Source organism: Triturus cristatus, chromosome 6 (genome assembly GCF_964204655.1).
Source record: "Triturus cristatus chromosome 6, aTriCri1.1, whole genome shotgun sequence".
NCBI classification, from domain to species: domain Eukaryota; kingdom Metazoa; phylum Chordata; class Amphibia; order Caudata; family Salamandridae; genus Triturus; species Triturus cristatus.
In genome coordinates this window covers 190,444,500-190,467,870 of record NC_140589.1, presented here as the reverse complement: position 1 = coordinate 190,467,870, position 23,371 = coordinate 190,444,500, and the positions used below count along the sequence as shown (strand labels likewise).

The 23,371-nt window shown below is 41.7% G+C and overlaps 1 protein-coding gene across 1 annotated transcript in view; it reads right to left on the bottom strand.

The window, feature by feature from the left end:
- LOC146816615 (cysteine-rich venom protein-like) overlaps positions 1 to 23,371 on the bottom strand; it is a 176,245-nt gene that overhangs the window by 90,437 nt on the left and 62,437 nt on the right. Inside the window, exon 4 of the mRNA XM_085609145.1 lies at positions 4,810 to 4,900. Coding sequence (XP_085465271.1) covers positions 4,810 to 4,900 — 91 coding nt within the window. The remainder of the gene's footprint in view (positions 1 to 4,809; positions 4,901 to 23,371) is intronic.

The window sequence follows — 23,371 nt, the reverse complement described above, 5'->3', positions numbered from 1 at the left end:
GGGCAGGGACAAGTCATGACATCTCGCATAATGGCCCCTTATACATCACTCTTGGCACAAATTCAAATTAACGGCCTATTCACCACCCCGATTCAGATTTGCAGGGGAACGAGCCAGGGGTGCCCTTTGTCGCCCCTACTTTTTTCCTTGGCCATAGAACCCCTGGCAATTACAATATGCCAGTCATTGGCGGTTAGGGGCATCCCATTTGTGGGACTTGAGCATAAGGTTACTCTCTTCACGGATGACCTGCACCTGACTCTCCACAACCCCCAGATCTCCTTACCTGCCCTGCTTCTCATACTTTCTCAATTCGAAAAGGTATCGGGGCTAAAGATTAACATTAACAAGTCACAGCCATTAAAAAACGTACCCTTTCCCCTCAGAAGATTGTAAAATTGGCTATGCATTCCCAGTTTCAGTGGGCCCCTCACTCTATACGATAATTAGGGCTTAACCTCCTTTCCACACTGGATTCTTGGACTCAGGCAAACTGGCCGGAGTATTGATATTCTGTCAGAGAGGACCTTAGACTATGGAAATCGCTTCCCATATCGTGGTTGGGCCATCTTAATGCAATCAAAATGTCCATTCTGCCCAAGCTACTGTACCTTTTTCAGGCACTCCCAACCTCTATCCTCCAGCGGGACATTCTGAGCCTTCAGGCTGACGTCACTTCCTTTATTTGGGGAAAGGGAAGTCTGAGATGCCCCAAGAAACTTATAATGACACCAAAAGACAGAGGGGGTCTTGCATGCCCCAATCTCCTTGTTTATTACTGGGCATCACACCTGTACTTTATGTCGGAGTGGGTAGTCCGCGAAAGCGAAAAACATTGGTTTCACATGGACAGGGCGGTGACCTCACAGTGCCTATATCGCTACTCCCACAAAAACGGTCCTGGAGATATGGGACAAGATAGAGACCAGTCACTGACTTACCTCATTCTCCTCCCCTAACACACCTTGGCATATAACACTGGCTTTTCCCTGGCCCTATAGCCTAACTTCTTTCGAGTGTAGGAGGCCGGTGAGTGCCGCATGATAGCTGATCTCTTCAACGGAGGGACATTTAAAACACTTGATCAATGTAGACAGGATTACCACCTTCCCCCCAAGATGCAACTTCAGTATTATCAAATTAGGCAGTGGGTGCATACTACAGTAAACACATTGGGAGCCACGCGTCCACTGACCCCCTTTGAATTGTTAGTACGATCGTTTGATGGTTAGCGGGCCTGCTCTCCAAAACATACAAGGTTTTGCAACACTCTCTTCCCCTGCCTCTTCACTCTTATCAACAGAAGTGGCATATGGACATTGCAGAAGACGCCCTACCCCCCAGAGCATTGAGAACAGCAATGGAGAGACATTCCCAACACCTTTAAAAGTGTCACACAACAAGAGTTGGCCTATAAACTGAAGACGCATTGGTATTATGTCCCCCTTTATCTCCAGAGAATGTTCCCCACTTCCACAGCTCTGTGCTGGTGATGTAGGGCAGACACGGGGTCGTCCATCCACATATGGTGGTCCTGCTCATTCTTGATGATCTTTTGGAAAGAGGTGCTGAGCCACACCAAATATGTGATAGTGTTTCCCATTCAGAACGTTCCCGGGGTATAGCAGCAAAACAGACCATCGCGCTCCACTGGTAAAAGGCCTAACTCCTCTGTCTTCGGTGTGGCTCACCCTCCTGTGGCATGTGATGGTGATGGAGCTCCTCTCCAGTCGCCTTCTGCAGGCTGAAGCCAAATTCACATGTATCTGGCAATGCGTGGTACAACATTGATCCAAATTAGAACATGCTTGCTCGGTTCCTCCGTGTCTACGGGCTCTCCAGCTGTTTGAAGATGCTTTGCTACCAAGAGAGGGAGGACCTCTCATAGTGAGGCGGAGCTGTTAGAAGATCCACTACACCCTCACTACCCCTCTCCTCTTCCCTGCCCCCACACAGGGCAAGACACCTCCTGAGGCCAGAGTTGGGGCACATCCCCAAACACAACAATGTGCGAATTACTCACTCCCCACCCCCTTTCGTCTGGGACCCCCAGTCCTCGCCCCCTTTTTATTGGGTTGATGGCCCCCCTTTTCTTTTTTCTCTTTGTGTGCTTTTCCTCATTTTGTGGTTATCGTTTTCCCTTTTCATAGAACTGCCGTACAAGGAGAAGACAATGTGTAACTATCTTTGTTATTGTGTCATCACTGGCCTAAACCCCTTCTTTTTTCATAAATAATGTATATGCCTGTTAGCCGGGGACTCCGGATGGACATTGGCGGCTCTTAAAGCTGATTGCTCAGCATTTCTGGTGCGACACAGACTGAAATACTTGTAGCTTTCTTGCTTGATGCTTATGTGACTATTGTGGCCGTTCTATAATTTTGTTTGATTGTAAAAAGTAATAAAAGAGATTTCAAACAAAACATTTGATGAAGTAAGGTTGAAATTTGGTCATACCCATAGTGGTTTTGTTTTAAATATCTTCAAATCAGAGATTATTTACAGAGGACGGGGGGAGGGGTGGAGAGATTTGGGAAGAATGAACTTGTGGATAAAATAATACAGCCTACCCATCCTAGTGTTGGCAGTTTGTATAGATTGCTTAACGAATATATGAAGGATGACTTGGAAAGGTGCTCTACTAAGTGGCAATTGAAACTAGATATTACTGAGGAGATATTACTGAGGAAGCCTTTCAAAGTGCCTTTATAAGCACCCACGCAATCTTAATACCCGCTAACCTCCAACGGAAGTATTATAAGACCTGCTTTAAGCCTTATTATACACCGTATTGGATAGTCAAATGGAGTGAGGGGAAAGGAGTGCATTGTCCACATTGTGTGCTATGTAAAGCAGACTTAGTTCATATGTTTGCTACATGTACAGAGTTTGGGTCATTAATCAAAGAGACTAATACATTTTTTAAAAAGAAACTACAATTGCATGTTGATGTAACTCCCCATTATTACTATTGGGCATAACCAATTTGAAAGTAGAGGACAGAGGTGCTCTATTAAGCATAGCAATGGCTGTGTGCAGATTATGGATTGCATCAGCCTGGTTGGACCCGGCAACTTCCTCAGTTCAACAATAGCTAGCCTGATTGTTGGTTACATATAACCTGGAGAAATCTATATATATGCGAAAGGTATATAGGGTGAGGAAGAAGGGGATAAGAACTTAGAAGTATCTAGCCAACTGGGTTGAACAACAGCTACATATAGTTATCAATACATTTCTCTAAACAATGTTTCTAAATTCTAGCTGAATAGGAAATATATGAGTGGGACTGTACCTGGACAGAATACTTCTGCTTAACAATGTGTAAATATGTCATCATATCTATTTTTGTATTTCACTTTTTTAAATGACATCTTTTTCCAATAACCAAGGTTGCACTTGTTCTTTGACATTTATTTATGAACCACCATTTGTTGGCGGGCACATTCCTGTTCTTATTCTGTGTTCATTTGACAGTCCCTCTTTCTAGGGAGAGGCAAGTATTTTACAGTCTAATATTTTGGCTATTAAATTCTCAGCAAGCAGAGCATTTTGGTCGAGGAGAAATTAACTTGGGTCGTTAGACATGAGTGTAAGTACTAAAATTAGTGTCAAGACCTCTATACAATTAGGCACTGACAAACTGCACGTGCACCACCTTATTTATTGGCAAACATGAAAATTGGAGGTGAGTAAATGCCACCATACATGTGCTAATGGTGATGACAGCTGGCATGGCATAGTTCAAGATACACATTAACATACAACCTTTCTATCGTACTTGAAGATTCAAGAGGCACACTCCCTATTCAGGTGAATTAAAGGGGGACCTTTTTTTTAGGTGTGACTGAAACTTACATTTGTCAACATTTCAATTTACACATACCACTTCCAAAACCATGCCTTGATTCACATAGCAAGAGGCTTATTCTTAAAACATATTTTGAAATACTTAAATTAGTACTCATGTAGTGGTTTATTTACAGTCCTAAGCATTTGTGGATTAGATACAAAACAATACAAAGAGGTCTTTGCTCTTTCTGCATTTTTACTAATATAAGTTGGGCATTTCGAGGCCAATTCCTATAGATATGTAAGAGTATTTAAAAGAGAATCTCTTTAGAACTATTTCGTGTTCTCATAAAATGCTGTTGTGAATCGCCAGAAATTGGTCAGTTTAGTATGATGCATGAGTATATGGGTCTCCTATCTCACAGCCAAGGCCTGGAACGACATCCCCCTCCACCTCTGGCAACTGCTTATATGGGCGCAGTTCAGGAAGGAGATCAAGTCCTGGCTCTTCAGATGACCCCAGCACTCAACCGAGCTGCCCTCTCCCTAGCGCCTTGAGACCCTCGCAGAAGAGTAGCTGTGTTTCACAATTTCCTGATAGATTGATAAATTGATTGAATGTTCTACAAAAAATGCATGTTTTTCATACTTGTAACTGGCATGCTGAGCAGTGCCTGTATGCCACTCTAAAAATCATGGCCTTAAATGTTTAGGTGGTGCTAACAATGTGGTTAGGTGCATGGAAGGTACCCATTTTCCTAGTAAGCAAAGCAACCAAAGACACAAATTACAACTTCCAGAGTGCTTATACAAATACTGTGCAATTGTTGCACATTTGCCTATGTACTACAAGTTTAAAAATATTTTATGAACACAGTCCAGAATATTTCTTTAGGAGACAGTGCCAGGATACCCTCTGTAGTGAGTCCTGTGCTATTCAAATTAACAAATAATAACATAACATAGCAAAATATAACATACCATATCATAATATAACATATCATATGTTTTACTTACAATGAACCGTTCTTTTATCTACAGGACTGTGGTCATCAATACATGCTTTTGCCCACTTAGCTGCATTATCTGCTGCTTCTGGGGACCAGATCTAATTGAAATAAGAGATATTATTATTTGCTGTAAGCAATATGTTCATGGCATATCACAAGTAATTCTAAAGATTTTAAATATCATTCTTCAAGGAAACATATCAATATTCAGGATGAAAGGACTGTCTTTTTTTAACATTGACATGCAACATTTACTCATTACTACTACCGCTTCTACTACTACTACTACTACTACTACTGCTGCTACTACTACTACTACCACTACTACAACCAATAATAATAACAGTGATTAAAATCCACCTATTGCTCTACCTATTCCACTCAAAAAGGTGAAACTGTTTCTTCCGGAATGCAACTTCCAAACTGCTGTTCGAGCCTTTGTGCTCTCGAATCTGAATGTTTGTAACATCCTGCCCCATGGCCTCCCTGACTCTACACAGGCATCCCATTGTGCATCCTACACAGTACAAAACATCTCATCCAGGGCCTGGAGAAATATGATCATATTATCCCTATCCAGATAGAGATCCATTTGCACTACTTGCCAGCCCTCACCATCTTTAAAACCAGCTGCATCATTTACAAAGCAATCCAGTCAGCACCTCCTATTTATCTTGCAGGCATGCTCATAATCTCTGATGACTTCCAGCACACAGAAAGTCAGAACACCATCTGACTGCAGACTAAGAAATGTAAAATAGACAAAAACAAGGCAGCTAACATTTTCCATCTATGCACCTCGGATCAGAAACAACATCCCTATATCCATCAGGACTGCCCAACGCTGCTCTAATTATGGAAATGATGGAATATGCACCGTTTTAGAGAACACTACTTCACAATGCATTAAAAGTCCACATAATAACCACCTCTTCTATCACGTTTTGCTTGTCTTTGACCCTATACTGAACTTTTAATTGGGAGCAAAATATATATATCACACAGTAATCCATTTGGCTAGGTTTGAACTATAAAATACTATATACATACATACATACATACATACATACCTACATCATTATCACTATTATTTTCATTAGTTTATTAATTACTGTTTTTATTACATGAGTATAAGTATTATGGTGATTATTTTTAAAATTATTGTTATTAATCGTATTACCATTATTGTCATTATTATTATTATTACTGGTATTGAATCTAGTTCTATTATTATTATTCTAAAGTAAAGCAATAGTGTCCAACTCCATTTTATGTAGACCCTGACTCCATCTTGGATAATGGAGGTAGCCATATTTCACTCTTTGACAATGGAAGACGCCGTATTTCCTGATTTATGCAGAATCATTGTCATGTCTGCCAATAGACACAGATGTAGCCAGACCTTATCTTTATTAGAACTGCAAAAGTGTCAAGACATTCTATTACTGGCATAGATACAACACTTAATGTGACATTTGTTTGGGTCAAATGTCTATTTTCATCAGATCAAAGTTCAATAAGAACACATACACACACAGAGCATAAAACATGTAGCCTGAATTTAAATCCTTTTACCTTATATGTTCAGAAGGAAACGTCAGGGACACACACCTTGATGCACATAATCTATGTCCGACATTGCTAAACGTATGTTCATAATTCCAATTTCTGATAAGATTTATTATCTAAGGACTACTACTTGAGCACTTGTCAGGAGAGGTCCTTCGCCAAGATAATTAGCTAGATTCTGCCAGAGATGGTCTGAACTACAGCCAGCACACTTCACACCTCGCAGATACTACATCTCGTCTGAAGCCAATAAAGCAGAGTCCTGAAGGAAGACCACAGTGCATGTTTGTCCTTCATAGGGAACACTGTCTTTGTGCTTCTGCTGATAAAGGTAGCCTTTGGTATCAACAAGGTATGCAGTGCATCTTTTTTCCCTAAGAAACTGTAGACTGCAAGTTGCTCTGCCTTCCAAGCTCTCTTAGTGTAGCACATAGAAGTAGGCACAAGGGTGCCATTTAAAACATGCTAGAAATTTTCATTTTATTCTTGTTATTTATAAAGTGCCTGACACCTGAGCCATTACCTGAGCACAGCAGCAGCGGCAGCCACGTCCCCTCTCCGTGGGGGCAGCGAGGCAGGGGCAGTCCCGGACGGAGCACACTTGCCGCCAGCACCACCGAGCAGCGTGGGGAACTACAACTCCCATGAGCTCCTGCTCTTCGTGACGCCGCTACCGGCGACAGCGCGCCCGGAGGCGCTACAAATTCGACAGCTCCCTCGGTGGAGCGGGGGAGACACCTGACACCTGAGCCATTACCTGAGCACAGCAGCAGCGGCAGCCACATCCCCTCTCCGTGGGGGCAGCGAGGCAGGGGCAGTCCCGGACGGAGCACACTTGCCGCCAGCACCACCGAGCAGCGTGGGGAACTACAACTCCCATGAGCTCCTGCTCTTCGTGATGCCGCTACCGGCGACAGCGCGCCCGGAGGTGCTACAAATTCGACAGCTCCCTCCGCGTCACGGGACGCGCGCGGGCGACGCCGGGCTGAGCCCGGGCAGAGGGCGGGCCGTCTGTGGCTGTCAGAGGCTGGAATAGGCTGGGCTGGGCCAGTCCCCTAACATCCACATCAACTGTGAGTACTGCTATATTATAACTCCATCTGCGCATTATGACTGCCAAAAGGGGTGAAAAAAGGGCATCTATAGGAATGGTCGCAGGGACTCTCGACCAATTTATAACAAGAGCGTCATCGGTACTGGAGAGAGAAATAGTCCTGACGCAGCGTCGTTTGTCCCAAGATCCGATCTTTACGAGAAGATCTTCCTTGAGCCCTATTGCTCATGTTTGCTCACCGGCCCCTTCCCAGTCAAACAGAGCTACTGTGCCTCCTCCTGTTGATGAAACTGAGATCAATATAGGGGCCCAACCCGACACTTCTCTTCGATCAAACAACTCAACATCTGATAATGGCACAAATATACTGCCGGTTATAACGGAAGTGAACACTAATAATCAAATGATCTTACGTTCCAGGGAAGGCGCAATCCCCAAAAAAAACAAGAACGGTCCCGGTGTTGCCCCTCTGGCTAAAAAATCAAAAACCTCTAAACAGTCCAAACCTAATAGCCCTCACATTATAGGAGCACGCAACTCTGAGCTCCCATTTGATACCCTTTCCAAGGCCACTGGAGACTCTGAAACCACATATCCCCCCTATTTAGATTCTTTGGTGGGGAAGTTGAGTGTGGCCATATCTTCTCTTATCCAACCTGTGGTACTAAAACTGAACTGTTTAGATGATAGACTGGGGAAACTGGAGTCTTTGCTCGGGGGAAATATGGACTTTAGAACGGACTTTAGAACGGACCTCCTAGCTATTCAGACCCAAGTTGAAGCCCTAGTAACATCAGTCAATGCTCCACAGTCAAAACTAAAATCAGCACATAGTATTGCAAAGGATCAACCTATCTTGCCTACTGCTCCAGGACCATCCTCAGGGTCTAATCCCATTGGCCCTAATAATCATCCCTCTATTGTGGAAAGAGTGAACCCTTCCAAATCTGTTAATTCACCTAACATCGCCACTTTGAGGAAGGAGACAGCTAAGGACAATGAAAACTCCAATGGAGGAAATTTTAACCAACATGACCTACCCTGCATAAATTTACCCCCGGACTGTGCCCCATTTGTAGTAATCCTTACGGAAGTCCCCGAGCTAATTAGCTCCAAACAGGAATCCTATGAGGAACTTAAAAATAAGACAATTCATTGGTTGAACACATATAGACCCTTGTCTAGACCAATTCAAAGTAAGATCTTGTTTGTTAGAAGGGTGGGGTGGGTGGGACCAAAAACTAAAAATGTGGGTGGCGATTGTATAATTATTAATTTTAAGGATCATAGGGTTGTCGACCATATTTGTAGTTGGCAACAGACAAGTCCCAATACAACGATCAAACCTCTGAGGCTAGACTACTTTTACATAACAGATCATGATTACTTTCCTTCTGGTAGAAGGAACCTTGTGAGGCCACAGTGGGAGGATACCTGGCACTATGTTCATAGAAGTAGGAGTGACCAACGCAGGGGAGAAGCAATTGGAATCCCGCTGAGTAATAGATTTAGTTTGCTTGACCAGGTGGATTGACTCTCTGCATCCCCCAGTTTCGCACCCACCCACTACTTCGAAACTAGCAACATGATAGCGGCTTCTAAGCCTGTCGGGAGGGATTATATGGAGGTAATCAAAAGTGCCAACAAAAACTCTTACCAAACAGTGGGCACATCGTTGTCTACTGGCATATCTTTGGCCAGCACAAGGAAGTCAGGGGATGACCCTTTTTCTCTGATGTCTGCCCATCCCTCACTGGATTCTCAATCCCAGATTTCCGTTGTGCAACCAACTTCTGCCGTACATGAGCTTGGATTACCGGGTCATGATGAATTAACCCGCAAGACCTGCTTAGGGTATAAGCAGACAACGCCAACCAGGTCTTTTAAAATTCTATCATGGAATATAGCGGGTCTTAGATCTAATTTAGACATCCCGGATTGGTGCACTTTTGTGGACTCCCATGGGATCTGCCTTTTTCAGGAAACATGGGCGGTCGATCCACCTCACAGATTGGGGTTTGTAACCTTTGGGGAACCTGCTTTAAAGGGCATCAGAGGAAGACCTTTTGGGGGACTGTATATCTGGGTGGGTACCCACTTAGGTTTCTCGTTAAAAAAAATTGAGACCAACAGTCCTGATATTCTATGCATTTTGATGACCCATAGTAAAACACCAAAATTAGCTTTGATTAACGTCTACTCCCGGCCTGTACAATCCGGGAAAACATCTATAACCCTGGATAATCTGACTGCATTGTTACACAGGCTTGGGGGTGATGTAGTCCTGTTGATTGGAGGGGACTTCAACTGTCACTTTGAACCCCTGCAAGGGGTACCTCCTATCACATCGGTCGAGGATGACATTTGGTCAGTCCCGCCATCTAATGCATATCCAGTAAAAAATTGGTCTGCCCTTGCTATCCAGTTGACCTCCCTTACCTACTCGTTTTCTATTAGAGCCTGCAGTGGACGCTTTAAGAGCGATACTCCCGCCAAATATACCTATAATTCTTTGGGGCACTCGTCTATCATAGATTACTTTCTGGTGAGTTTGGCACTTTGGTCAAAAATGTTAGATTTTAGTGTGCCTTCCCGCATAGAAAGTGACCATAATCCCCTGATAATTGAGATGGACTATCAGCTATCTAGTGGGGACAGCGCCCCAGATAATTTTCCAAGTAATGATTTAAGAATAGTGCAAGGCGGGAGAAGAATCCGCTGGGCGGATGCCTACTCATCTATCGAAACTATGGCAAAACTATACCATGATGCCATCCCCTTCCTTGAAAGGGCACACTCCACCTTAATTGACTCTTCTAACATGGTGGTTGAGACAATGGCTGAAATCCATAATGGAATGGTTACCCTTCTAAAGGATACTTTTTATAGGGAAGGCTTTTCCAAATCTAAACAATGTAAAGGCAAAAATCCTTGGTTCAATAAATCATGCAGGGATGCTAAAAACGCGCTATTGCAGGCTCTAAGGCTAGGCAGTAGGCCCGATGTCATCACAGCTAGAGTGGAATATAAAAAATTGCTAAAAAATGCAAAATCAGAATGGGAGGTGGATCGCTGGGTGGCCATTACATCCGCACTTGAGGCCAAGGACCCAAGAACTTTTTGGAATCTAGTACACACAGGGACTCCAGAAGGGAGAACCACGATCTCCCCGAATATTTCAGAAGAAGCCTGGTCCATATATTTTAAAGATCTATATTCACTTCCTCCTTCTTGTATAAACCAAGTACCCCCTGGGCCTCCAGCTATGAATCCCATATGCCCAGTGCAATCTTTCACTCTGGAGGAAGTAAAGCTGGCCATTTTTAGTATTCAGTCTAATAAAGCGCCGGGACTCGATAAGATTCCCGGGGACTTATTTAGAGATGAACCAGCAGTCTGGGGCCCATACCTCCTGGTGTTATTCAATGCGATATTGAAGGGCCTACCATTGCCAAGTACCTGGCTAGGGGCTGAGATCATTCCGATCTACAAAAAGGGTTGTCCCCTCCAGCCCTCAAACTATAGGCCGATTAGCTTAATTGACGTCACACAAAAAATTTACGCTAGATTACTGCTTCATCGATTAGAGAGTTGGATTAACGATAATGATATATTGACACATTTACAGGCGGGGTTCCGGGCAAAAACATCAACAATTGACCAATTATTCCGGTTGCAAGTGCTTCATTGGAAGCACGTGACTTTGGAAGGGGGTAGTCTCTACCTTACTTTTGTTGACTTAAAGTCAGCGTTTGATATGGTGGAACGGAATCAGTTATGGTCCTTATTATTATCAATGGGGGCCCCACCCTATCTTTGCCAACAACTGAAGCATTTACATGATGGCACTTATGCGAGAGTACGGTTCGGTAAACAAGGACAGTTAACTGGTCCTTTCCCGATTGAGAAAGGTGTTAGACAGGGATGTGTCCTTGCTCCGACATTATTTTCTTTGTTTCTCAACGAGCTTATCGAAGACCTACTAGCCGCAAATGATATCGACTCCCCCAAATTGGGTTCCCGGAGATTCCCCGCTCTAATGTTTGCGGATGACACGCTTCTGCTTTCAAAATCCCCGATGGGGATGCAGCGCATGTTAAACCAATTCTCTAAATTCTGTTCTAAAAGAAATTTGGTGATCAATGTAAATAAGACTAAATATATGGTCTTTAACGCCAATACTGTCAACTGCCCCCATCCAACAATGGATGCCAGACCTCTCGAAAGGGTTCCGATCTTCGAATATCTGGGTCTGACCCTTAACGATAAAATGGGATGGGACCCACAATTGACCAAAGCTAATCTAAGGCTAACACAATCGGCTGGAGGAATACTGAAAGTACAAAAGAATTGCACACATAAAATAATAAGTGCCCCCCTTGAAATTTTTAAAGTCCAAGCCAGGGCATCTTCCCTGTATGGGGCAGAACTTTGGGGACACATATCAGTTAGTAATTTATCACTAACTGAAAATAATTTTATAAGACAGCTGTTGGACTTGCCTCAAAGCACACCTTTGGTCCCCTTAAGACTAGATCTAAATATTTATCCAATCGCAGAAATCATTGCCCTTCGGCCCTTACTTTACTGGAAGCGCTTGTGGAGCACCCCAGAATTGGTGCACTACAAGGAGGAGCTTAAATTTGTGCTAGCCACAATAGGATCTGGTAAGATTCCGTGGTTGGCCTTTGTAAAAAAATCACTTATATTGACTGGGCTCGAGGAACTCTGGCTTAACCCTGAAGTCTCCTGCCCAGCCATTTCTAAACAAACTATGATAAGTATGATTAAAGAAAAAAATCTAATGAACCTCCTCAGCTCCACAAAAAGTTCAAGTTTGACCGATAATTTCTTGGATATCAAGCTTTCTTATAGCTTTGAGTCTGTGATTGACCAAATTCAACCCACACTGGCGAAGAAATTGTATTTACAATTTAGATATGGTACTCTACCTCTTTTTCAGAAAATTGATAGGTGGAAAGGGGGCCCCGCACGACCTTGCCCAGGTTGCCTACAAGAGAATGAATCTCCGGTACATGTCATGCTCTTTTGTCCAGCTTATTCCTATATTAGGAAGAAATGGATAATTCAGCTATGTAAGAACTTGGGCGTAAGGCAATATTTGGCTTTTTTTAGGGTCTTGAAAACAGATACTGACGCACTGATCGCCTTTACAGTAGCTAAATATTTACACTCTATGTGGATAACACGAAGGAAGTTGATAAACGGCACTGTAGCACTTTAATAATAAGCCTACGACCATCAAGTCCTTAGACCTACCTTTTTATATCTTTAATGATCTGTTTCTTATTAATTTTAGTATTTTTTAACTTATTTAAATTATTTTAAAACAAAATGTCTAATAATCATCTAGGAATATGAGATTTATGTATCGAAATGTATTAATTGACTTGTGAAATGTATTGTTTTTTTTCTGCATGTGCTTTTATGGTAAATCTAACCGCAATAAAGCTGATTTGACTTGACTTGATAAAGTGCCTTCCTGCTGTTTTTATAATTTTCTGTGTAGTTGTTTTAGATGGACTGATAAACAGATTGTTACAGTAGTGATAAACCCTTTTACTTAAAAGAGGTCATGCTCCATTTTACAGTGTATGTGTGTGTGATATTGTGAAAAATAAAATAGGTCTGTTACTGTTACCACGTTGTCCCTAATCCCTTCATAGGGAATGTCAGCAACCCAAAAGCAATAACTCTATTTCAATAACACATTAATTAGTGCTCCCTGGAGCTACAATAACCTTTCTTTCAGATTCATCTTTGGTCCATTGAACCAAGTTTACCTGTGTCCAGTGTGGGTGGGGAAAGTACACCTTGTAGAGCTATACCAGAGTCGCCCCTTACGCAACAATTCACACATATATGACAAACTATAAGTATAATGTTGGTGATAGGATTTTAGTAAATTTCGCATATTATTAGATCATGCACTGAGAAAATACAGGTAATAAAAAATAAGTGTAATGTTCCCACTCAAAGATATCGTACTGAATTGTTCTAAATGTTTTACCCTAGTGATTTCCAGCAAATAAATCCGTAATCCTTCCTGTAGGATCTGAGTTACAAAAACGTCTGCTTTACAATCTACAGTATATTTTGTAGTACTACAGTAGTACTACAACACCTCACTTACTACAAACTGCTATTCACAAACTGCAGTTTTGTAGTAATTTACACTTTTAAGTAGATTTACTAGTTTTCTTCATCCACAAGCTGCACTTTTATAGAAACTTACACTTTTATAGTAATTACCTACCTCCATTATTTTCCATGGGAGGGTGTTGCAATACCCGTGGTTGCCCATGTGAAGTGATGGACCTACTTCAAAAGCATAAATTACTACAAAAGTGCAGTTTATGAATACTGAAAAGTAGTAAACATATTCAAATTGTAAACATTCTCGAAAGTGTAAGCTACATTTGTGACTCAGCCACAAGGAATATGCAATCCTTGCAAAGTGAAATATTAGCAGGGGGGCTTAAATTAGGGATGTACTCATGTAAATCGGCACCTTTCAGCACCTTCTTCACAAAGGGGAAATAATTACTTTTAAACCTGGATCAAGTACTTCCTACAACAAACCCTGGGCCGGATCACAAAATATTTTTGACTGATGCTATTAAATGATCTTGCTGACATATTAATGCAGTGCTTGGTGCAAACAAATTTTACTATTGTATAACAAAAGCAGGTTTTTGAAGGTGATATAGTGTGGTAAAAATATTTGGGCATTTTTGCTTTGTGGCATTTTGTTATCGTGATTAGGTTTTCTGTTGCTTTTGTGTTTCTTTTGTTTTGAGCTGAATAATTGTAACATGATATTGTTGGGTTTTACGGTATTACTTACTTTGATGTGATGCATTCTATTTGGACTGTTTTGTTGTTTTGCTCCCTATTATATTTTATATGTGTTGCTATGTTGCCTTGTGTATGGTATATTTTAGTTATGCTATGTTTATTTTAGAGAACTCATTAGAAAACAAAGACATAATTACAATAAAGCGGACAAACTCCTATATGAAGCACACTTAATTAACTACTATAAATGAGTCAAATATACCGATGCTGTGTAGCCCTAGAAGTATGTTCTTAGCTCGAAGAATCTAGCAAGGGAGGCATTCCTGCTATAAAAGCATGGCCTGCTCTTTGGTTGGAGGTAGCACAATAAATGTATAACACAAGAATTGTGTGATATGTTATCAGGCAAAAACAGCATCTGCCTTTAAACTTTGCTTGTCAAGCAAACATTACCACTGTACAAGTGCCTGTGTCATATGCAGTAAGTATTGCGCGCAATAAATTCAAACACTCAGGTGTGTGGAACTTATCATAAGCAATAATTATCATACATTCTGACATTCGGTGACATCACATGTGGTAAATGCTTGGCCTTTTCCCCTGTTAAAGATCTGACCTAATAACACCCATTTTTAGGGTGACATTGCAAGTGGTAATTACCACACTGAATAAAGTTTGCACCATTATCAATTACAATCCCTGCACAAAAATGACATTTACACAAGGATTACTATTCAACAGGCCACTTGAAATCAGGCTCATTGGTTGGTAAAAAATCGAAAAGGCTGCTCCACTAATTCAACTACTGAACATCAGTCAGCCCTAAATCTGTGGAAGTGACAGTGTCTTAGATTACGGTTTGCAGAGTTCACTGTATATGGTATGGCCACATCAACGTTTTAGGTCTGAGGTAGAGATCATAAAAATTGCCTGTCTTTGAGTAATGAGTAGATTTAAAATATTTAGATGTCTTTCAAAAATGGAAAACCCCAAACCCATTAAAACGTAGTCCATAGAGAAATAAAGGATAGAGCCGAGTTGCTGTATGTTACATTGTTTTATGGGTCTAATATAATCAAAGAATCAGACTAGGATCACATAGTCTTTAATTATATTGAAACCAGAAAACAACGCAACATACAGCAACTCACCTCTGTTTGGTATTTCTCGACATCCTAATTTTAGGAAATGTTAGATAAGTTTTCCTCTTTGGAAACAAAAACATGAAATAAACTGAACACTTTGTAGTGGTCTCCCTTATAGGATATCATAAAAATTGCATAAAGAAACACTCACCCGCAAAATATGATTTACTGGTTTCTTGAATTACTTTTTCCAAACAAGCATGCATGTTTTATAAACAAGTCTCGGAAGATACCGGCAGAAGACTGGTTTCAGCAGGAAATGTATTTTGGCAAAACACTTTCTGTGTGAGTGAGCTCCTCTCACCCAAAAATTATGTGAAATTACATGATGAAATTACATAATATAAATATAGGAAATTGGGTTATTGGTTGAGAGTGGTGGAAACTCCACTCAGGCAACATCCCTAATCTTTGTCATGGTGAACCAGAAAAAATTATTAAATTACTCTCTGCTTACTCTCTGGTAGCTTGACACAAAAGCAGTGTAGATTAACTTAAAGTCAATGTGCAAAGTAAATATGTAACACACAAACTGTAATAACATGAAAACACAACACAAGAGGAATCCCAAACCAATTTAGAATTATTTTTTTAAATATATAAAATAATACCAGAATACAAATATACAATCAGTAAGACTGGAGATATTCAGGCCGACCAATGGAGCGTGGGTCGGATACAAGGATCAAGTAAGTCCTGCTGAATCGTTACCTTCTAGGCAAGCATGAAGGGTTCCACTCGTAGTGGAGGAGGACGCGAGGAGGAGGCTGATTGTCAACAGGCAGTCTGCACTATATTACGAAGAGCCAGTCAAGCATTGTGGGTGGCCTTTGCAGTAGCTTTGCATTGGTCATTGGGGGCTGTTGTTGCTGTAGCACAAAATGCATATTTGGAGTTGCCGGTCACCATGGACAGTCATTGATGCTATGAAGAGTAGGTCTCACCAAAGCTTTGCGCTGACAGTCATTGCGATGACAGGGGTTTGGCTCAAATGGACTGGTTGTGGTTGTGAGGAGCCCAAATTTCACCCTTTCACTTCGGAGGAGCTTTCACTGATGGCAACCAAGGGTCAAGGACCTGGGGGATGCCATTTTTAGGATTATGCTAACTCCAGCAGGGGCTCAGATAGGTCCCAGCTGCTCCAGTTGCAGCAGGTCAGCTGGGTAATTGCAGGGAGGCCTCTGAAGTGTGTTGTGTTCCTGTAGCTCATACATGAGATTAGCCAGCTGACGCTTGGAGTCACTTTGATTAGCCTGGAATATAGGCAAGCAGGTCCAATCTTCCTTCTCAGACAGTAAGGCAGTCCTCTGGCAGAAGGGCATTCCTCTAACAGCAATGCAGTCCTTCTTCTGCAACTTCCACAGGTGCAGGAACTTTCTGATGAGAGGCTCTGAAGGTCCAATATTTATACCTGGTGCCAGCCTTTGTGTGGTGGGCGACCTGTCCTATCCCGCATCCAGTTCTGGAAAGTTCTAGCCTTTCCCCTGTGAAGGCTCCAAACTGTCTGGGATGACAAAAGACAGGACTGGTCTGATTTCATGTTCCTTTATGTGTGCAGGAGGCAAAGCCCTTTGAAGTGTATGTGTGGCTGGGTACAGACACATCTCCCTGTCCACAACTAAGCCCCCTTTGAGCCACTGTTTGGAATGAATATTCAAACACCAAAAGCAGAATAATTTACTGCCATGTGACCCAGGACACTGGCAGAAGGTGCAGATGGGTGGTACAAGAAAATGGCAACTTTACAGTGACTTAAAATTTGACTGACCATTGAAGAGGATTTTAAAATATTATTCATTTTGGTGTAAATAGTAGATTTCTATCTAATGTTAGAAATAATTAAATGTAATAAGGTAACCCAGTATTAGTCAATGGGAGATATAGGCCTTACAACAATGAAACTTAAACCCACAAGTCCTACTTTTCAAATACTGTGGGCCTGATTCACATAAGTAACTTAAGACAAAATCCTAAACTTACTACCATTTTGGTATTCACAGAAGGCACTTACTCATTTTGGCATTCACAGAAGGCACTTACTCATTTCGGTATTCACAGAAGTTAGGAGTCCTAACTTTAGGACTCCTAAATGCCTTCTGTGAATACCGAAAGTCTTAAAGTTATGAATTTTTTCAGTTTAGGAGTAGTAAAGTTAGGACTCCTAACTTTAGGACTCCTAAATGCCTTCTGTGAATACCGAAAGTCTTAAAATTAGGATTTTTCCCAGTTTAGTAGTAGTAAAGTTAGGACTCCTAACTTTAGGGCTTCTAAACTGAGAAAAATCCTAACTTTAAGACTTTCGGTATTCACAGAAGGCATTTAGGACTCCTAAAGTTAGGACTCCTAACTTCCGTGAATACCGAAATGAGTAAGTGCCTTCTGTGAATACCAAAATGAGTAAGTGCCTTCTGTGAATACCAAAATGGTAGTAAGTTTAGGATTTTGTCTTAAGTTAGTTCTGTGAATCGGGCCCAGGGTGTCCTGCCCTCTCGATATTTAGGGCCTGCCTTAGGGGTGACTTAGAAGTTTTTAAAAGGAGGATTTAAGCCTGGCAAAAGTATTATTTTTGCCAAATCGAAATAGTGTTTTGAAAATTCTACTATAAGCAGCAAGTGGCGGGACTGCAACATGTTTTACAGTGCTACTTTAATGGGTGGCACAAATAGTGCTACAGGCCTACTAGTATCATTTAATTTACAGGCCCTGCGTACATGTAGTATCATTTGCTAGGGGCTTACAATTAAATTAAAGGTGCTAATTAGGTGTAAGCCAAATTTACCATTTTTGAAGGAGAAAGCATGGGCAGTTTAGCACTGGTTGGCAGTGGTAAAGTGCAAAGAGCCCTAAAAGTAACAAAAACGAATTCAGAAAACAGGAAGAGTGAAGGTAAAATGTTTGGGGGAATATAAAGGATGTCAAGCTTTATCAAAATGTCTGGCTATTTAGCAATTTTCGCATAAAGCTAATTTTGACAATGTAAGCAGAAATGCTCAAGGAAAGAAGGACATGTTTGGCAGCTCAAAATATACTGGTCTGAACCACTGCTAGGAACTGCAGTGCTAAAAACATTTTGGTTACCGCTGGCTATGCAAAAGACTGAGCATTAACATATTGTACATGAAAGGTAAGTATTGATCTCTAACTGCTTGGAGATCAGAATACAAGCATGTTTTCAGTTTCACACACCTAAGATGCCCATTTGTTTCTTGAGACAGACAGCACTTCTCCAAGGACTGACGTTATACTTGATCTTTCCGTCTGATGTGTGAATTTAACCCTTAATGCAATTATGATGCTAACATCACAGACCATTTGATCATGCAATAGCAAGAGTGGTTTAGACCCAATGGATCTGCGAGACTGTATTTCCAACAGCTTCTGCAATGGCAGCCACACTCCTGTTGAGAGCTCTGCTCTGTGAGACTGATGGGAGAAGTGGAAGGTAGGCTAGAGTTTAAAATATATATGCTATGTTCTCACACTACCCTGATCAAATGGCTTAAAAACAGAGGCAAGCCAGTAGACCTCATTGAAAGTACAACTTCACTCAAGATATTTTTAGGTATGTACAGAAGAAATAGGCACATGTGCAATTTATTAACAGTATTTAAGATCCAGATAATGTTATTAAAAAAGTATATTCAGTACGCAACAACCCAGTACATATTTGAAAGAAAGATCCATATTTCATTCACCTTTTTATTCTAAAGTCAGGGAAGACCTCAATTAATGGAGATGCTTATGTGCAATTCTGGATGTTATGCAGGATCAGAATTGAACAGTGTTCTGATTGAACGGGTTTATCCTAGCCAGGAAAGCTACATTCTGTCTCATCATTGTTATAGTGCAATCATGTGTGAATAGTGTGAAAAGCTGCAGGTGGTTTCAAAGTGAATATTTATGGCGTTGTCACCACTAGTGGGAGCTTCACTGAAAAAAAAAGGAAGTTGAAAATCTTGATCAAGGCAACATGATTTAACCCCTTCCCCGCTCATGACGGAACCACTCCGTCATGAGCCACGGGTGCCGTGTGCTCATGACGGAGTGGTTCCGTCATGCTGCGGCCGTTGGCCGCCGCTCCGCCCACGCTGCGCTGATTCCCTGCCTGTGCGGGCGATTAGCGCAGTGGGCGGAGTCATGACGGAACCACTCCGTCATGAGCACAGCTCAACCGTGGCTCATGACGGAGTGGCTCCGTCATGAGCACAGCGCCACCGCGCTGCCCCCAAACCCCCCCCCAGCGCTGCGGCGGAATTCCCGCCACAGCCAAGGGGTTAATGTGATCTCTTTGCTACCTTTCCTAACCAAATAACTGGAGAAAATCATCAACAGGCACCAACCATTGGCAACATTATAGAACAGGTCAGTGGGAAATGTGAAGAAAAATACTTGGGAGAATGTATTTCTCCACTGATCTTTATTGAAGAAGAGGCAATCTGCCTAAATCAGATCTTATGGTATGTATGGTGGCAATCAGCATTTCATTTTTGGCAGTTTAATAACATAACGGTAACCAAAATAGAATTCTAAACTCTGTTTTTGTATGCACTATGTAGAAGTGCCACAAAAAATGTTGAGGCCTGTTACATGCTCTAATGTCTCCATCCAAGAATTGAGGACAAAGTGTTAAACGCTGATGCCCGAGGTAATTCTTGGAGGGGGAGATGAGAGTTTGTCCAAAAGGTATCACTATTTTATTTTTGACAGGGTTACAAAACTCCAAATTGGGTTTCTGCATGCAGAAATCGGGACGTGGGAGCCTTGGCCTAGAAATCGCTAGTCTCACCTGAATCTGGAGGGTTGGCATGTATAAGACACCTCACCGAATCCCTCAGTGACCAGCAACTACTTGACTCAACTCAGTCTGGTTTCAGACCCAACTGTAGCATGAAAACTGCCCTTATCGCTGCTGTGGAATTCATCTGCATGATGCTGGACAGGGAAGACACAGAAGCCCTCATCATCCTGGACCTCTCTGCAGCATTTGACACAACCTCCTACCTCTTTCCCATCCAATGCCTACACAGCATCGGAATCCAAGGACATGGAATAGGATGGATGTGATCCATCCTGACTGGAAGGACCCAGTCAGCCAGCCATGCACCTCAGATGCCTGCTGTTGCAGTCTCTCCTTCAAAGGACACTATACCTGCAACTTCATCTGCAGAGTTCTGCAGGGATCCTCCCTGAGGTCGACCCTCTTCAACGCATACATGAACCCTCTAGCAAGCATCATTCGCCAATGTCCACTGTACACCGATGAAACACAACTCATTCTCTCCCTTCCAGACAAGAGGCCCAGTACTCGGATCAAGATCAATGTCACCATGACTAAAATCTCTCACTGGATGAAGACCAACTGCCTAGTGCTGAACTCTGACAAGACTAAAATGATGATCTTCGAGAAAAGCACATCACCATGGGACTCCACCTTGTGTCCAACAGAGATAGAAATGATCCCCACCCCTGGGATCATAATTAACAGCAAACTCAACATGGCCCCCCAAGTCAAAACTGTCGCTGCCTCATGCTTTCATACTTTAAAGATGCTGAAGAAGATTTTCAAATGGCTCCCAATCCGCAGAAAGAAACCCATAACTTATGCCTTGGTCACAAGCAGGCTAGACTATATGAACACCTTCTATGCCAGGATCAACAAAACCCTCAACAGAAGTCTGCAAACTTAGCAGGGCTTATTGTTCCCAGCATGGATCTGGCAGTTCGCATTGACACCTACTGGTCCTATTTAAAGGCTGCCCTCTCCTCCAGTCGGTACTTCCAGTCACAGCTCGAGTATCGTGACGGGGTACCGATGGAGAGGTAAGTGACGGCGTAGACTCTTGGGCCCTTGTCCTCTGTCTTGGTGGGTGCGTGTTTCATGTTTTGAAGAGGGATTTGCAAAAACAACAACAGGGCTTCTCTTACCAACCATAGCCCCCATGGTAATTACTTGTGTGTTTTGTGATCCCTTTTCAATTTTGATTTCTCTTGATTGACCCCGTTACTTTGGCGGTCAGTCAAGATAGTTAAGTGACCTTTTAAGAGTTTTTGCCCGCATTACTTCACTTGGCAAATACGTTCTGCCCATTTACAAATATGAAAACTGACCATAATAATGACGTACTCATGTCCCCAGCCAGACCATTGGGGTGTAGAATGACTTGCCCAAAGGTTATGATAACATTAAGAGGGGGTCATATATCTACATGTATACGTTTATTGTAATTGGTCTGACCCTGTACATTTGTTTTGAAAGTTCCTTTTTCCAGCCACAATTAATACGAGTGGTTCAATGAGGAAATTACAGTTCTGACTATGAATGAGCCCTTGACTAGTGGGCTAATAGCCATTTTTACTATTAAAAAACGACAGAGTTAAGTCTGCATAGGTTTATAGCCTCTCTACACGTGCTGTCCTGAACGGTTGGTTTTTCTGCACACACATTTCTGAGAAGATCAGTGTCCACATTTTTAAACGCATGGTGTGACAGGAAATCTTGTTTTTTACAGAGCGGGCCCCCTTCCCTGAGCTGTCGCTAGGTAGAGCTGTGGCTACTTATCCTAATTATATAAGTAAGTAACATATGTATGAGAACCCGCTAATGAGGCTCAAGACTCCACCTCATAGCACTACATGCATCACAGTATAACTGAAGGATTGTTGTTTGACTTGTTACACTCTGTTTTTTGTCTCACCTTTACAGATATTTCCAGTAATACTCACCATCAACGTATAGGATTATTGGTTTTGTATTGTTTTCCTTTCTTAGTCACGATTTGCCCTAGCAGCAGCAATTTTTGATTCATCTTGGTCCTGAAGAAAGCCCAGATACAATTCATTGATCATAAAGGCTGAAACATGTCGACCTCATATTTCATTGAGTAGTTTTAAATCAATACTACTCTTTGCACTGCTTTTAATCCTACCAGTGCGAGCAAGTCAATAAAGTATTTTTTTTTGCATCCACTAGGTAGTTTTAACCTTACTATTTCATAATCACTTTATCACTCGGCTCTCTCACCACACCAACCATTCACATATGGGATTTTAGCATCCTAGTTAGTCTTTTACCATCTTGAAAACATCCCAGAGCTCCCACCTCACAATGAGGGAGTTGTAGCCCTCAGTGGGACTAGGTTTCCCACTGGGAGGAGAAACCCATATGATGAAGCATGCCACCTACGGTGGGTGAGGGTTTTTGTCCTAAAAGGGATTGTCCCCCTGTTTATAAGGGAGACTTGGTGATACTCCAGTCCTTCTTTCCTCTCATGCACATTTGTTGATGCATATCTGTGTGCTAATATAGACCCGAGATTGTTTTGTGTTATTAATGTATTATATTAGGGGATATTCTCCTTGTTGGTCTTAAAACTAGTTCCCTTGGACCCTCTCCCTCCCCTTTTGTGTGTTAACTTCCTATCATAAACAGAGGAGTGCCTACACACTCTGAAACAGTGATTCATGGTACCTCAGTATTCCTTCAGAGATGTAAGCTACCTGAGAAATTTTAGGCATTTTTGAAAGGCAGGAAGTAATCTCTGCTAAGTCTGAAAGGCATGTAGGAACAAACAAATGCAATGTACGCTATTCCTTGCATACAAAGTGAGTATAACAGCAAGCAAGTAAAGCCTAAAAGTTGTGGAACGCAGTAAGGCCAGTGATTTACAGGTGAGGGAAGAAAATACAAACTGTTCAAAATATTTGTGTATTAATGTGTAAACTTCTCTAATAAGGTATCACTTCTATTGTCTGGTATACCATACCTGGTATGATATATTACAAAGGTTTCAATAATTCTGTGTCATGTTTACCAGAGATCACAAGTTGATTCTCTAAATGTCCCTATGTCAAGCAGAATAACAGAATAATAGTATTATAATAATGATATACAATATAATCATAACATTTATTAATTAGAACAAACAGATTTACACATTAAAACTTGTTTTTCCATTGTTTTAACTTTAGAATCCCAATGAGGC